At 38.9% G+C, this 17406-nt stretch overlaps 1 protein-coding gene across 1 annotated transcript in view; it reads left to right on the top strand.

Moving 5' to 3' along the window:
• The first annotated feature begins 5780 nt into the window (after window positions 1-5780).
• The window catches only part of LOC110222330 (zinc finger protein 217-like), a 72294-nt gene continuing 60668 nt past the window's right edge, over window positions 5781-17406 (top strand). Inside the window, 2 exon segments of the mRNA XM_021007259.1 lie at window positions 5781-5823; window positions 5920-6004. Of these exon segments, the coding sequence (XP_020862918.1) occupies window positions 5781-5823; window positions 5920-6004 (128 nt within the window).

Consider the following 17406-nt stretch of genomic DNA (forward strand, 5'->3'; position numbering starts at 1 on the left):
CACTGAGCCACCTTGCTTCCTCTCATGTAAATGAGGCAGCTAGGTGTTACAGTGGATAGAGCACTGGGCCTGGAATCAGAATCTTCCTGGGTTCGAATCCAGCCTCAGACACTTACCAGCTATGTGACCTGGCAAGTCACTTAATCTTGTTTACCTCCGTTTCTTCACCTATAAAATGTGCTGGAGAAGAAAATGGCAAACTACTCTAGTATCTTTGCCAAGAAAACCCCAAATGGGGTCAAAAACATCAGACATGACTGCACAACCAATATAAATAGGAACAACTTTGAAAGACTTCAATTCTGTTGAATGCAATGACTAGTCATGATTTCAAAAAAACTAAGGATAAAACTAGTTTCCTACTTTTTGGCAAAGAGATGACAGACTAGCAATGCCAAATGAGACATACATTTTCAAATGTAACCAATATGTTGGGGTTTTTTTTTTGCTTTACTATATTTATTTCTTACAAAGAAAGGCTTCTATTAGGGGAAATAGGGAGTTGGTGGATAATGATAATGATGGGGGGGGGGGGAAGAATTTCAACAAAACATTAAAAATGTCCAGAAGAGAGGAGAAGGAACCTCATAAGGGGACATAAAGCAGGACCATATTCATCTTGCTGTAAAATACACTTTTTAAAATAAACTACACCAAAATTCAGTTTCATATGCATTCCCTTTTCTGTTCTTTGTATATTGAAATGCTTATGTTTAATTAAGTTCATCATTTCAAAGAAAAATTGTATTCACAAGAAAAGGAATAGATGTCTCTGAGAAAAACCATGGACACAGAAAACTGACTCCTATTTTTAAGAGACATGAACAGAAGACAGAATAGGTAATACATGTAACTGAGGATCAATACAAGATGGAACACAGTATTCTAAGTATGGTGCTGGAAAGACTAAAAGTTGGACCAAGAAGGGCTGGCAGTGAGTGCCAGGAACAGCAAGAAGGGTGTGCTTTTCCACTTTTTTGGGAGCAAGCAGAAACTCAAAGGTTGGGTGAGATGGTAGCAGATAGTAGGAAGGGAAAAGGCAGAACTACTTGGGCTGGATTTGTTATTAGGAAAGCTGGGTTCAAGTGTCATCTCTGTCACTTACTGCCTGTATCATTTAACTTCTCTGGACCTTGATTCCCTGGTTTGTAAAAGGAAGGGGGTTAGAAGGTTTATTCCAGCTCCAAATCTATGATCTGACTATGCTCATTTTGTTTTCTGTTTTCTCCAGCTCTTCAGGCTGGAAAGGATAGAACCAAAGTGCTTATCAGGAAGTCAAAATATACAACAAATGAGGAAATAAGTAAGAGAGTACCTAGTTGCCTTCAATGAGTTCCAATACTAGATCTGGGCAGAGTACTGAAAGAATTTGTGGATGCCAAACTTTTGTTAGTGATCTTTGAAAAATCACAAAGAAAAATAGAGGGTCTACAGGACTGAGTATGGACAAATATGACCCCAATTTTCAAAGAAGGGAAGAAAATGGATTCTTCATATCATACACCAGTGAACTTGACCCTGTCAATTTGACTTAAACAATTCCTGTCAACATCCTAGAGTACATTCTGAAAGGAATGGTTTATGAGCCTTTAGAAATGAAAGTGATGATGACAAAGAGCTAACCTGGCACTTTTCAGAGGAAGAAATCAAAACTATCAATAGTCTTACAAAAAAAGTTCTAATTCATTAATTACAGAAATTCAAACTAAAACAATTCTGAGGTACTGCTTCACACCTGTCAGATTGAAGATTGACTAAGATGACAGAAAAGGAAAATGACAAATGATAAAGGGGATGGGGGAAAATAGGGACAATAATACACTGTTGGCAAAGTGAACTGGTCCAACCATTTTGGAAACCAGTTTGGAACTATGCCCAAAAAGCAACAAAATTGTGTATACTCTTTGTTCTAGCAATGCCATTACTAGATCTGTACCCCAAAAAGATCAAAGGAAAATGAGAATGACCCATGTGTACCAAAAATATATTTATAGCAGCTCTTTTTGTGGTGGCAAAGAATTGGAAACTGAGGGGATGCCCATCAATTGGGGAATGGCTGAACAAGTTATAGTATATGAATGTGATGGAATACTATTGTGTTGTAAGAAATAATAAAGGGAATGGTTTCAGAAAACACTGGGAAGACCTGAATGAATTGATGCAAAGTTAGATGAGAAGTAGCAGGAGAACAATTTACAAAGCACCAGTAATATCATAAAGATAATCAACTGTGAAAGACTTAGAAATTCTGAAAGACACAATGACTCAACACAATCCCAAAAGACTCATGGTGAAAAAATGCTATCTACTTCCACATAGAGAACTGATGGACTCAGAATATAGATTGAAGCTTATTTTTTCCTCTTTCTTTTTCTTGTTTTTTTTTTCAGAACATGGCTAACAAATAAATGTGCTTAATATGACTCTATATTTGTAATGAGTATTACATTTCTTGCCTTCTCAATGGATGGAAGAGAGAGGGAGTGATTTGAAACTAAAAATAAGACAAAATTGAATTTTTAAAAAATTTAAGAGATTTTTTTAGAAAGGAGCCAGACTGAATTCAAACACAAATCATAGTAGGATGACCTTATTTTCTTTTCTGATGGGGACACTAACCAGGTAGATCAGGGAAATGTTGTACACATGTCACATCTGGATTACAGCAAGGCTAATATATGACAAGCTCCCATAGGATACTCTTGTGGACAAGACGGAGAGATATAGGCTATATGGGACCCTTAAGTGGAATCAGAAATGGTTGAATGATCAGACTCCAAAAGTAGTAATTAGGTATCAATGTCAATGTTTTATATATATAGGGATCTGTCCTTGGTCCTATTCTAGTCTACATTTTTATCAGTGACTTGGATAAAAGCATAAATGACTTGCTTACCAGATTTGCAGATGACAGAAATCTGGGATGGACAGTTAATGTATGAAAAAAACAAAAATAGGATCCAAAAAGATTTTGATCAAATTTATGAGAACACAAGTCATTTTCCAGCTGATAAATGGTCAAAGGATATGAATAGAAAGTTTTCAGATGAAGAAGTCCATGCTATCTATAGTCACATGAAAAAATGCTAAATCACTTTCGATTAGAGAAATGCAAATTTTAAAGCAACTCTGAGGTACCATCTCACACATATCAGGTTGGCTAATATGACAGAAAAGGAAAATCATAAATATTAGAGAAGATGTGGGAAAATTGGGACACTAATACATTATTGGTGGAGTTGTGAACTGATCCAACCATTCTTGAGAGCAATTTGGAACTATACCCAAAGGGCTATGAAACTATACATACTCTTTGATATAGCAACACCACTACTAGGTCTGTATCCCAAAGAGATCATAAAAAAGGGAAAGGGACCCATATGTACAAAAATATTTATAGTGTTCTTTTTTATGTTGACAAAGAATTGGAAACTGAGGGACTGCCCATCAATATGGGGATGGTTGAACAAGTTGTGGTATATAAATGTAATGGAATACTACTGTGCTAAAAGAAATGACAAGTAGGCAGATTTCAGAAAAATCTGAAAAGACTTACATGAACTGATGCTGAATGAAGTGAGCAGAACCAGGAGAACTTTCTACATGGTAAAAAACAACATTGTGTGATGATCAACTATGATTGGCTTAGTTCTCAGTAATACAATGATCCAAGACAATTCCAAAAGACTTATGATAGAAAATGCTAGCCATGTCCAGAGAAAGAGTTATGGAGTCTAAATGCAGATCAAAGTATACTGTGTTCACTTTCTTTATATTTTTTGTAGCTTTTTCCTTTTGTTCTATTTCTTCTTTCAAGACTATCATGGAAATTTGTTTTACATGATTGCATATATATAACCTATATCAAATTGCTTATTGTCTTAGGGAAGAGGGAGAAGACAGAGGGAGGGAGAAAATTTAGAACTCAAAATTTTATTTTAGATTTGGTTGGGCAGAGCCAAGATGGTGGAGTAAAAGCAGTGACCTGCTTGAGCTCTTCCCCAAACTCCTCCAAATACCTGTAAAAATGGCTCTAAACAAATTCTAGAGCAGCAAAACCCACAAAAAGACAGAGTGAAACAAATTTCTAGCCGAAGACAACCTGGATGGTTGATTGGAAAGATCTGTTGCGCCAGACTGGGAGAGGAGCGCAGTTCTGTGTGAGCTGGGCAGGGAAAGACAGAGCCTCAGCAAACCTGAAGCTGGCCTCAGGGGATTGAGTCAAGAGGAGCTGTGGTGGTCTCCAGACTTCTCAACCCACAAACATCAAAGACAACTTAGAAGGTCAGTGGGAAAGGTCTGTCAGAACTCAGTGAGAGAGGAGTTCAGTCCGGGCCCAGTAAAAAATTTAGTAAGTATATGGTGAGATTTAAACCTAGATCCTCTGACTCCATATACGGTGCACTTACCACTGTATCCACAACTGTTGATATGAAAAGACTGTGGGGAGTGGGGAATAGAGAAAGATGGTTCAGTATACCATAGGCTAAGTGTAAGTCAACAATTCTGACATTATGGACGAAACAGCTAAGTCAATCTTGGGCCGCACAGGGTCAAGAACATGGGGGGTGACAGTCCCAATGTACTCTGTGCTGGTATTCCAGTGAACACCTGGAATATTGTGTCTAGTTCAGAGTGAAAAGCTGGGATACACCCAGAAGAGAGGGACAAGAATGGTGAGATGACCATTCTGTAGAAGGATCTCCTTTTTGGAACTGGGAAGGTTTAGCCCCAAGGAGGAAGACTTGGGAGAATGTGACAGCTGTACCTGCAGGGTCAAGCACCAGATTGTTATGACTGATCATAGAGAATAGTTTAGTGTTATAATCAAATAAAGTCATTATTATACTCCATTGTAAATTAGGTATAAATAGTAAAAAATTCATAGCTGGTCATACAAGTAGTTCTTTATTTTTGCCACAGCATTCCTGGAAACTGTAATAAAATGGGTCGTGTTTCCACCAGAACAATAGTATATTTTGATGTGGCTTTCTTGATCAAGGACTTTGCAGTAAGAAAGAATTATTGCTATGACCTAGAAATATGTCATAAAAGCAAAATATAGAAACCATAAGGGTCTACAATCACTTGAAATGGTTAAATTATGCTCTGAATACTATATTTGTTATAGTTGTAGCCTGGGTTGAGAATAAAAAGACATGGCTTTAAAGCCCAATTCTGCTACTGCCTGTGTATCCTTAGACAAATCACTTAACCTCTCTGGGCCTTGATTCACTCATCTGAGAAAACGAGAGACTTTTACTAAATGAGATGCTTTCTACTATATAATATGTGTGTGTGTCTATGTATGTATGTATGTGTATATATATGTATATATATATATATATATAATCCTATGGTCCTAATATATCAGTTCTAACAGATTTTTTTAAACTAAAGTTTATCTTTTTTGGATTTAGAAGGCCCTTTTGGGACATCATCTCATTTTCTTTCTTCTTTATATAAAATTTCCTACAATCTGTAAAGCATTCAAAATCATTCTGTCATCTTTACAAATAAACCCAAATTACTAGGCGTTCAATAATTGTTTGTCATTGATGATGATGGTGTTACTTCCATTGAAAAGCATTTTCAGACTTAAAGGCTGATCCAACATTTCACTCACTCCTACCTCCTTAGATTGAGCATCAGGCCAGAAGACAAGGTTCTTTCAAGTTTTGGAAAGGGAAGCATCATTAGCAAATTCACTGCAGATGCCAGGTGTTTAATAATAGCAAGCAAGAAAGAAAGGATACATAGATTGTGCAGCCACATGAGCCATGGGGTGTTTGGACCCCAGAATGCTCATGTCTAAACAACACAGTAAGTTTGTCCAAAAAACTGGGGGTCCCCCACCTTTTTAAGCAAAAGGTTGATAATGAGTAGCCCATTCCTCTTTCTTACCCTTCTTTCTTATAGTGTTACTAGAAGACAAAGGAAGGCGGCAGCAGCGGCAGCAGCAGCAGCAGCCTAACCAGATCATGTATCACAATGTTGGTGATTGGTTAGTTTCCCAGGGACCCCATCCTGAGTTACACACCCTCCTCTTAGTCCATATTAGACCTGTGCAAGCAGAGCACCAATCCCCCTAAACCAACAGGAGAATGGACCTCTTCCCCTCTTCTCTCTAGATATCCAGGCAGATATATGTGTGTGCATACACACATATGCACATGTACATACACATTACAGACACAGATATAGACATATATATATAAGTATTTATATGTATATACATATATACACATTTTTATTAAGTTGTGCTAGTATAGCAGCATACGTATAGATAAACTGGCTACATCATAGTAAAATGTCTTTATAATTCTTTAAAATTTGGAAAGTGCTTTGCACATACCATCTTACTTAAGACTCACAACAACGCTGTGAGGTAGGTACTACAGGATAATAATAAATGTTATCCATTTTACAGATGAGGAAACCCAGAGAAGTTAAATGACCAGCTTGCTTATGACTATACAACTATAAAGTATCAGAGATAGGATTTGAACCCAGAACTTCCCAACTGCTAGTCCAACACTCCATATGGCCTTTTGAAAGAGAATATTTTAAAAATTATTGTGTACAAGATACATATCCCTGTATCTTTATGCACGCTGCTGTTTCCAATTAATAGCTATCTTCCTCTACATAGCTATGTAGACATGTACCTTACATGTAGTTAGAAATTCTGTATTCTTTCTTTACCTCTGTCTCTCCTCCCTCTCACATTTTCTCAGTCTCCCTCCCCTTTTCTCTCTATATCTATTTGTTTCTGTTTCTCTGTGTTTGTCTGTCTCTGTATTGTCTGTCTATCCATCTGTCTGTCTCTCTCAATATACATATATAGCAAGATGAATAGTGGAAGACAGAAAATAACTGCAGAACAGAATAAATACAAACGTAAGAGAATGTTGAAATCTACTGCCAATATAAGACCCCATACAAAAGAAAGACCAAATATCTCATCAATTGTTTCAAAGATTGTCTGATGACTTTATAACTGAGCATAGGTGCCTAATCTGTACCTGGCCTAACCAGTCTACAAACTTTAAAGTGTGGTATACACATCACCATAGTTTATTCAAAGGCAGAATCAGCTGGCAACACAACGGATAGATTACTGGGCCTGGAGTTGGGAAGACCTGAGTTCAAATCCAGCTCAGATATCCAGTAGCTGTGTGACTTGGGCAAATCACTTAATTTTTGTTTGTCTCAGTGTCCTCAACCATGAAATGGGGCTAATGATAGCACTTACCTCCCAAGGTTGTCGTGAGAGTCAAATGAGATAGTATTTGTAAAAAGTATTTGGTACATAATAGGTCCCATATAAATATTTAGGGATTTGCTCCATATGGGGCCACAACAGGGCTACCAGGAAATAGCTCTGGGGGATAGACATTCCATAGCCTAAGAAACTGCTGACCGGGACACATGTTCCTCCATCCCCAACAGCTCCTGGCAGTGGGTCTCCCTATCACCCCACCCCACCCATCCTAGGCCCCCTACAGCTTTAAAGCAGACTAGGCTTATGGGGAAAGATGCAATGTAGTAATAAGAGGGAAAGGATGGTGAGGGATTTCTTCCCCGATAGAATTTCTCTAGTTCCTGTTGACTCTCGATGAAAATATTTAATATCCTTTCCCCATTCCCGTCTGTTCTAGCAAATGCTATTTGGCCTGCTACTCTGCACTGTTCCATGCAGGGTCCTTGACCCAGACATCCACAGTCTCTCAGCCAGCAGGTGTCACCGCAATGTAATGAATACCAAGGAGAAAGAATGGCTGATTTCTGAAGGATTGGGGAAATTCAAATCTGATTATAAATAATAAATAGCTTATATTTGAATAAGAGAAAAGAATGCCTGGGAACATGTTGCTTATAGCCCTAAGAGTTAGTGATTGGTCCAGTGCCCTGCTACCATATGGTTGCTCATCTCAGAGTTATTCAATTACTAAGCCTAGAGGCACCGGAGATTGAGATTAAGGAAGGGAAAGAAATGCAAAAAGGAAGTATATTTCCAAAAAGGACCTGGAGTAGAGGAGTCAAGGCATCGGCTAAGTGACCTCTACCCTCCCCCACCACTCCACACTGCCCTTCACCAAGCAGGCCCCTCCCCTGGTGTGAAAGGATGATTCCATCACCTCTATGTGTCTCTAACACAGAAAAGGAATGAGTATTTCTAGACTTTGGATTTCACTAGCCCTCTCAGCTTCCAAATAAAAACACACTTGCTGCAATCTCTCCCAGAACATTTGATGGTTCCTTTCTCCCCTCCACCCTCCCAACTTTGTTCAATCTAACTGAAATTGTTATTCATTTTTTAAAGCAAAGAACTGAACATAGGCAAATGTTTCAAAATGATGGATGTTTTCTCTTTCCTCTCCCAAGGTTTCCAGAAGTGATCTAGCCAATTTTGTCCTACCGTTAATAGTAAGGTATGTGGGAGAGGTGATCACAGGGACCTTTGAAGGACTCAGCTGACTTGCAGCTCCTTTGCTATTTTAAATACTTTGGCCTCAAGGTTACCTCAGAGATGGGTAAATTGTCATGGGCCCTGATGTGAAAAGGATGGGAAGAAATGGGAAGTATGGTACCAGGGTAAGGTTGCTGTTAGAGTCACAGCCCCGATTTCATATCCTGGCTCTGTTATTTATTATCTATGTAGCCTTGCACAGAACCCTTAACCTCTGGGAGTCTCAGTGTCTTCATCTCTAAAATGGAAGGATTGTCTATCAGGGGTGGGGAATCTGTGGCACTCTAGGTCCTCAAGCGCAGCCTTTTGACTGAGTCCAAGTTTTACAGAACAAATCCTTTTATGAAGGGTATTTGCTCTGTGAAGTTTAGATCCCGTCAAAGGGCCACTACTCGAGGACCTAGAAGGCCACATGTGGCCTCAAGGCCGAAGGTTCCAAGAGGGGGGAGGACGGTCAATGTAAATTTTTCAGGCTCATAAAAACATTTGTGGATGTAATGTCTTTGAAGCTATCTGCAAAACCAGATCAGAGGTAAAATCCCTCTCTTTCTCCATCACATAGGTATTTGAAACTGATTTTCAGTCACCCTCAAACTGAGAAACAAATATTTCAATTCCCCAGTACTAACCAGCATCTTGGGATCTTTCCAAAGCTAATTAAAGTCAGTCCTCTGCTAGCTAGGCTTTGGCCTTTGATGCGGTATTCTTCTGCTCAGCAGAGAAGTTGGAAAAGAAGAGGTTGTAGTTGTCTATCTCCTTCCTTAAAAACCTTGCTTTCCTTGCCACACTTCTGTCTGAAAATTCCCAAAGTCCTTCTCAGAGCAGTACAGTTGATTCAGGAACAATGTTGTTCTAGTGTTGAAACCCTGTACCTGATGCCAGGCTGATAAGCTCAGCTGCCAATCTGCTGCCACAATGCCCGCAGAACAAAAGAGGCCTCATTTGTAGCCTTTAGAGTCTTCATTTGAGCAATTCTCTCCCATACTTTCTTTCCTTAAAACTTGGATGCAATCAACACCAAATGATTTAAGCTCTAACTTGGCACAATATTTTTAATTGAGCCACGTATTATATATATGCACTAAAGGCAACGTGGTGTTGTAAGTCAGTCAACAAGTAAGTGCTTATGCATGCCAGACGCTGTGCTAGAGACCTAAAGAAAAGCAAAAATAGCCCCTGCCCTCAGGGAGCTTACTTTCCAAGGGGGAGACAACATGTAATAACTAGGTACATATAAGAGGTATATGGAGTAGGTGATATAGCATCAGAAAGGCATAGAAGCTGGGGGAATCCAGAGACCTCCTGCAGAAGGTGAGATTTGAATCGAGATTACTGGGTTTGGAATCAAAAAGAATTTGATTCAGGTCTTACCTCTGCTTGACCCTAGGCTATGAGTTATAGAATAGCAGCTGACCTGTATTGGTAGAGGGAGTCTCCTCACCTGGAGCTCCCTAAACATCAATAAAAATCACAAGTACAAGCTCAGAAAAGGCCAACAGATAAACATCACCTCTGATTCTGCTTCCTACTCTTTCCGGGGTCTTTCTGTAGCCCTGTGTTGTCAGGATCACTCACTTGTTGAGGGGAGTTAACAGGAGATGTCCAGATGAGGCCCTTCCCTTTGTTTCTTGCTCCTACTACTCAGACTTAGGGAGCTGTATCCTCAGCTCAGCCCCAAGATGCACATGGCTCATACCTTTAATGGGCTAATGCAGAAAAATGAGGCACCACAATTCATTTCCGATATTGAACCTCAACACATAAGATTCCCTTTCAGGAGACAGTATGAATTATGGAGCCTAACTCAGTGGGAAATAACAAACCATTCCAACCTATAACTCAAAATGAAAAGAGCACTGGGCAGGATAGACCACATTTCAGTGAAATAAGTCTACTCTATCTCAATTTTCCTGAGGATAGTCAAGGGCTTAATGTCTTCTTACAAAGCACATTCAGGCAGGTTATCAATATTTTGACCCCAAATGGATACTTTCAGCTAAATTAGTGCCTTATTTTAGAAGCCTCAGAAAATCATGAGAGACCCAAAACGGTGAAAGGAATTTTCAATTTATGGGCTTCTTCTTCCCCTTCTGTCAGAGGGATGGTGCTGCACATTATTGGCAAAATGGCCAAGTAGTTGTTTACCCCAATAAGCCCCCAACCTAAAAAATATATAATAATCAAAAGCAGGAAATGGGAGGCAAATCTATAGCAATGAGAGCTGAACCAACAAAATAAGAAGAGAGAAACATCAAATAAAGTAAAAAAAAACCTGAAATAACATGGAAAAATTTAAATATTTAAGGCTCCCACTCATTCCACCCCCTCCTCCAGACCACTCTGTGGGTCAGGCACAGGAAACAAGAGCCTGCCCAGTCCTTCCCTGGCAGTGACTCAGTCTTGAACCTTCCTACAGAAAATAATAATAATTAACAATAAGAGCTAATATTTATTTAGAGCTTATATTATGCCAGGCACCGTGATAAGTGCTTTACAATTATTATCTCATGTGATTCTCACAACAACCCTTGGAGGCAGCTCCATTTTACAGATTAGGAAACTGAGGCAAACAGAAGTTGACTGCTGTTTCTAGGGTCACACAGCTAGTGTCTAAAGTTGCATTTGAACTCAGTTCTTCCTGATTCAAGGCTCAGCACTTTGTCCACTGCACCACCTAGCTGCCCTAACAAGACAAGACATTGAAAAGAAATAGAAGACATTGATTCTGCCCAACCAGGTGAAAGAAAGAGAAGGCAATCCTGGGAATGGGAGATACAGTGTCAGCTAAAGGGTAAAGGTGTTCTGTGCCTAAAGGAAAAGGCACTATTAATCTGCTGAGGTTGGTCTTCTCCCTGCAGAACTTAAATTGAGAAGAGAATCACGTGGGCTCCCACACTGTACAATTCCATGGAGCTGAGGACTCCCAATTTCAGAAGTCCATGCAGGAGAAAATGTACATCCCACAGTAGTGGAAATGGGGAAAGTCGAAGAGTGAGGAGGGGAGCCAGATACAAGCTTGCTAGGAACATACAAGAAAATGATTGAAAAATGAAAAGTCCAAGAGAGACAGGCTGGATATAAGCCTAGTCCTAAGCAGATAAACCAACAGCATGACACATAAAGAAAGAAGAAGAAATAGTAATTAGTAAATAAATAGAATAGATAAATGAACAGATGAATAAATAAATAAACAAGGCCATAACACAATGAATTGATAATATAATATGAAAGAAATTTAACCAAAAACCTTCAATTAAAAAAATAATAATAGCATTTAGATGTGTATTATCTTTTTTGAATATTTTACATAATTTGCATAGTATTTTATCTTCACAACAACCCTGGGAGGTAGGTGCTATTATCATCCTTGTTTTACAGATGAGAAAACTGAGGTAGACAGAGGTTAAGTGACTTGCCCAGAGTCATACAGCTACAAAGAGTCTGAGGCCGGATTTGAACTCAGGCCTTTCTAACACCAGGCCCATTCCTCAGAGATGATGGTACAACAGAACAAAATTTCCAAAATGGTTTAGAAGGCATAGGCATTAGAATGGGAATTAGGCCAGAAATCTAAGCTTGTTTTCTTTCTTTTTTTTTTTTGTAGGCAGTTGGGGCACTTAAGTGACTTGCCCAGGGTCACACAGCTAGTAAGTGTCAAGTGTTTGGTCGAAGGCTGGATTTGAACTCAGGTCTTCCTGACTTCAAGGCCAATACTCTATCCACTGAGCCACCTAGCTGCCCCTAGAAATCCAAGCTTTCAAATCAGAACCAATGAAACAAACAATAAGTTAGACAATTTAGAACACAATAGCTAATAGAGCCTGACATTCCATTTCCTAACTTGATGAATCCATCTCTCAGGCCTGGAAGGTACTTCTTTATCTCCACTTCACAGAGTAATTCTCTTCCTTTGAGATGTAGCTCAGGTACCATGTTCTACATGAAGCCTTTCTTGATCCCCCCAACTACTAGTGCCCTCCTTCCCATAGTACCTTGCATTTTACTACTTTGTATAAACCTACATAAATATACATATTATTAACTTTACACTTCTGCTGTATGTAACTTTACATATACTTATTGTTTCCCCTATTAGAATAGAAGAGTAAGGATTGCTTCATTCTTTGTACTCTTACCTCAGCCTCTAACACACTGCCTAGCACATAGTTGGTGCTTAATAAATATTTGTTTGATAATTTCTGTGAAATATGACAGGGTCTGAAAAGAGAATGACAGATTTATAACAAAAAAAAAGAAGTGAATTAAAATTGCACAGAAGTAAAATACTTTGAAAGAACATGTATCGAAGCCAGAATGTACAATGATAACTTAAGGATGAAAAGTCTCCTAGAAACATGGTAAGTTTTAAAATTTGAAAATCATGTTAGAAAAAATACAGGAAAACTGCCCAGAACTTTTGAATGCAAACAACAAAGAAAATATTGATTGAATCCATAGATCACTACTAGAGAAAAACATCATGCTTGAAACTTCAAAGCATATAGTGGTTAAATTTCAAAATTTCAATGCCAAACAATAAATTTTGCAAGCATCCAAGAGAAAGCCCTCCAGCTATGAAGGAACCCTGATTCAAATAACTCAGGATTACTCAATGGCCATAAAGTCAGGGATGGTGCAAAGGACAATACGAAAGTAAGAAAATGTAGTACAGAGGTGGACTTTAACTGTCAAAGAACAAAAAAAAAGTTTCATCCTCACTTGTGAGAACTTGAAACATATTTTAAGTGCTCTAATAAATAATCCTTTGTTATTATTAATCCAATAAAATCATTTAAAAATAATGAAGGATGTTTGTCTCCCATTTAAAGAATAAAAACAATAATAGCTCACATTTACACAGTATTTTAGAGTTTATAAAGCATTTTATCTCATTTGATCCTCTCACTGACACTGTGAGGTAAGCAGTATTTTTATCCCCACTTCACAGATGAGGGAACTAAGAATCAAAGGTTAAATGACTTGCCCAGGGTCACATAGCAAGTATTTGTGAAACAATTCAAACCCAGTTCTTCACAACTCCAAGTACAATCTCTATCCACTACTCTACCCTATCTTAAAAATACACACACACACACACACACACATATACACATACATGGATATACAAATACACACATATATGCATACATACATATACATATATGTATATGTATACATGCATATCTCCAAAGTCACATAAGAGAGATTGTTAAACTCCAAGGATACCCAAGTTGATAGCTCTAAAAAGAAAGTAGCAGGGACAGGCATCCTCTCACAGCTCTTAGGCATGTCTACAAATTCCTCAGCAGTTTAAATGGTATCAATATGCTCTTCTAATGCTGGTGTGGTGATCATTTGGTATGTGATCCAGTTCCTGCATGTGTTATAAAGGTGTGTGGAAAATTTCTTAAGTGGGTGATAGAAAGATGAGTGTTGTAATTAAGAAGATGAAAAAGTGCCTGAAGTGGCTGAGTCAGCAGCGCACATGTACGAAGTGATAGACCACAGAGCAAAGACTATGGTGACACTCAATTGTTAGGGAGGTCCTAGAGGAAGTGTTTGTGCCTGGGGGATGGGAGCATGGAAAGAGTGGATGCTGGGATCTTGAACATTTGAAACAGGATGTCCCAGAGATAGCTCAGACTCAACATGTCCAAAAATATTGAACCCAATATCTTTCTCCCCAAGTCTCCCCCTCTTCCAAACTTCCTTATTTCTATCAAAAGCAACAGCATTCTTTAGCCTCCTAGGTTTATAACCTCAGCTTGATTTTCAAGTTCTCTCTATCTCTCAGCCCACATATCCCATCAGTTGCCAAATATTGCTGTGTCTACCTCAAAAACATCTCTTTCATCCAGCCCTTTCTCTCTCTCTAAGCACACAGTTACCAACTTATTTCATTTCCTCAATACCTCTCTCCTAGAGGGCTTCAAAAGCAGTTGGTTTCCCTGACTTGAGTCCCGCCCCCATCCCTCCAGTTCATCCCCCACACAACCTCCTAAGTGATTTTCCGTTAGTCATTCCCCTCTTCAACAAACTCCAGTGCCTCCCTAATGCCTCTCGCATAAAATACAAATTCCTTTTTTTAGCTTTTAAAGCCCTTCATATAGTTATAGCAGCTCTTTTTGGAGTAGCAAAGATTTGGAAATTGAGGGGACGTCCATCAACTGGAGAATGGCGGGGCAGCTAAGGTGGTGCAGTGGATAGGACACCAGCCCTGAAGTCAGGAGGACCTGAGTTCAAATCTGGTCTCAGACCAGATATTTGACACTTACTAGCTGTGTGACCCTGGGCAAGTCACTTAACCCTAATTGCCTTGCCAAAAAAGAAAAAGGAGAATGGCTGAACAAGTATATGATTGTGCGTATATGAAGTGGACTTCAAAATGGGATCCTATTGTGCTATTAAAAAAAAAATGACAACCTGGATAATTTCAGAAAAACCTGGAAAGATTTACACGAACAGAGTGAAGTGAGCAGAACTGGGAGAACATTGTACATAGTAACAGCAATAGTGTACAATGATCAACTGTAAATGACTTAGCTATTCTCAGCAATACAATGATCCAAAATAATTCCAAAGGACTCATGATGAAAAATGTTATCCACAGCCACAGAAAGAACTGATGGAGCCTGAATGCAGATCAAGCATACTATTTTTCACTTTATTTTTTAATGTTTTTTTCTTTTGTCTGTGTGTCCTTTAACAACATGACTAATATGGAAATATGTTTTTCAAGATTGCACATGTCTAATCTATATCAAATTACTTACTGTTTCAGGGAGGGGGAAGGTAAGAGAGGAACAGAGAATTTGAAACTCAAATTTTTTTTAAAACAAATGTTAAAAATTGTCTTTACATGGAACTGGGAAAAAATAAAATATTATTAAATTTTTTTAAAATAAAGCTTTCATGACTTGGTCCCAAGCTGATTTTCTGTGGTTACTTTTTTTGGTTTTTCAGTCATTTTCATTCACGTCTGATTAGTTATGACCCCACTTTGGGGTTTTCTTGGCAAAGATATTGAAGTGGTTTACCATTTCCTTCTCCAGATTTGTAATGTATTACTTCTGTCTTTCTCTCTGTTCTTCACATACAGCATTTCATCTGCCATCTCCAAGTCTTTGTATTTGCTATTCTTCGTACCTGTAATACATTCCTTCCTCATTTCTACTTCACGGAAAACCTCTCTTCCTTCCAGTTCAAGCACCACCTTCTACATGACTTTCTCATACCCCACTCACTGCCAGTTCTCTCACTCTATAACAACCTTGTATTTAACTGCCATATATGAGAGTGGATCCACATCATTAATTAGAAGATGATGGGGCAGCTAAATGGCGCAGTGGATAGAGCTCCAGCCTTGGAGTCAGGAGGACCTGAGTTCAAATATGGCCTCAGACACTTGACACTACCAGCTGTGTGACCCTGGGCAAATCACTTAACCCTGATTACCTCATCAAAAAGCAAAAAGAAGAAGGAGAAGAAGAAGAAGAAGAAGAAGAAGAAGAAGAAGAAGAAGAAGAAGAAGAAGAAGAAGAAGAAGAAGAAGAAGAAGAAGAAGAAGAAGAAGAAGAAAATGGTGTTAGCTGTCCTCCAGAGTGGTGCAGTGAAAAGAATATTGGGTTTAGAGTGGGAGGATAGGTGTTCAATCCTGACTCTGCCAATATGTAACACTGAACAAGTCACTTAAAATTTCTCAGCCTCAGTTTCTTCAACTGCAAAATGAGAGAGTTGGACTAAATGACATGGACATTCCTTCCCAGCTCTAAGGCTTCATGATAGTATAGAGGTGCCAGCAAAATATAAACTCTGGCATAAGCTGTTGTTCAGTTGTGTCCAACTCTTCATGACCCCATTCAAGGTTTTCTTAACAAAGACACTGGAGTGGTTTGCTATTTCCTTCTGCAGCTCATTTTACAGATGAGGAAACTGAGGCAAACAAGATTAAGTGACTTGCCCAGGGTCATATAGCTATTCAGTATCTGAGGCCAGATGTGACTTCAGAAGGATGAGTCTTCCTGGCTCCAAGCCTGGCACTATCCACTGTGTCAATTATCTGCCTTGCTACCACACTGCAAAACTCCAAGTATATACCCCCAGAGACCTAATGCCTGCTGTCCAAGGATCAACTGGTTATGGAGAAACTCATCTTTGGTAGGGTGGCCATGAGGTAGTGAATTCTTTGGCCATGGCAACCAGTGAAATGAAATACACACACACACACACACACATATACACACACATATATACTGGTCCTCTGTATTATGCAGACCCTTTCCACTTCTGCAGGGACCATGATGGAGTAGCAAAGGAGAGGTCAGCAGATAGTAAGACTCACAGAGTTATTAAATAATAGCTTTTTAAGTTTACAAATATTATCTTATCTTATCCTCACAATAAACCTGGGAAGTAGGTGCTATTATTTTACAGATTATTTTAGAGATATACATTTTACATATGAGGAAATGGAGGCAAATGGAGTTTGTGATGTGTCTAGAGCAGGGATGGGGAATTTGCGTCCTTGAGGCCACATGTGGCCCTCTAGGTCCTCAAGTGCAGCCCATTGGCTCAATCCAAACTTAACAGATTTTTGTTCAGTCAAAGGTCTACACTTGAGGACCTAGAGGGCCACTTGTGGTCTCGAAGCCTCAGCTGCTCCATCCCTGCTCTAGAGTCACACTCTTGTCTAATGGTTCAGTGCTCTAACCACTGCACCACCTAGCTATTATCTACAAATATTAACTTCACTAGAGGTGTTTAAATTGTGAGCTTTTTGTCCAATGGTCAACATACTGACACACTACTAGAAAAAACTAAAGGCCATAAACATCGATATTCTCATAATAAACAAAACTGGTCAGATAATCAATAAACAGTTAATAAACATTTATTAAACAACTACTATGTGCCAGGCACTCTGTTAAGCATTA

The sequence above is a fragment of the Phascolarctos cinereus genome, unplaced genomic scaffold (genome assembly GCF_003287225.1).
Source record: "Phascolarctos cinereus isolate Bilbo 61053 unplaced genomic scaffold, phaCin_HiC Scaffold_4;HRSCAF=312, whole genome shotgun sequence".
Classification (NCBI taxonomy): Eukaryota; Metazoa; Chordata; class Mammalia; order Diprotodontia; family Phascolarctidae; genus Phascolarctos; species Phascolarctos cinereus.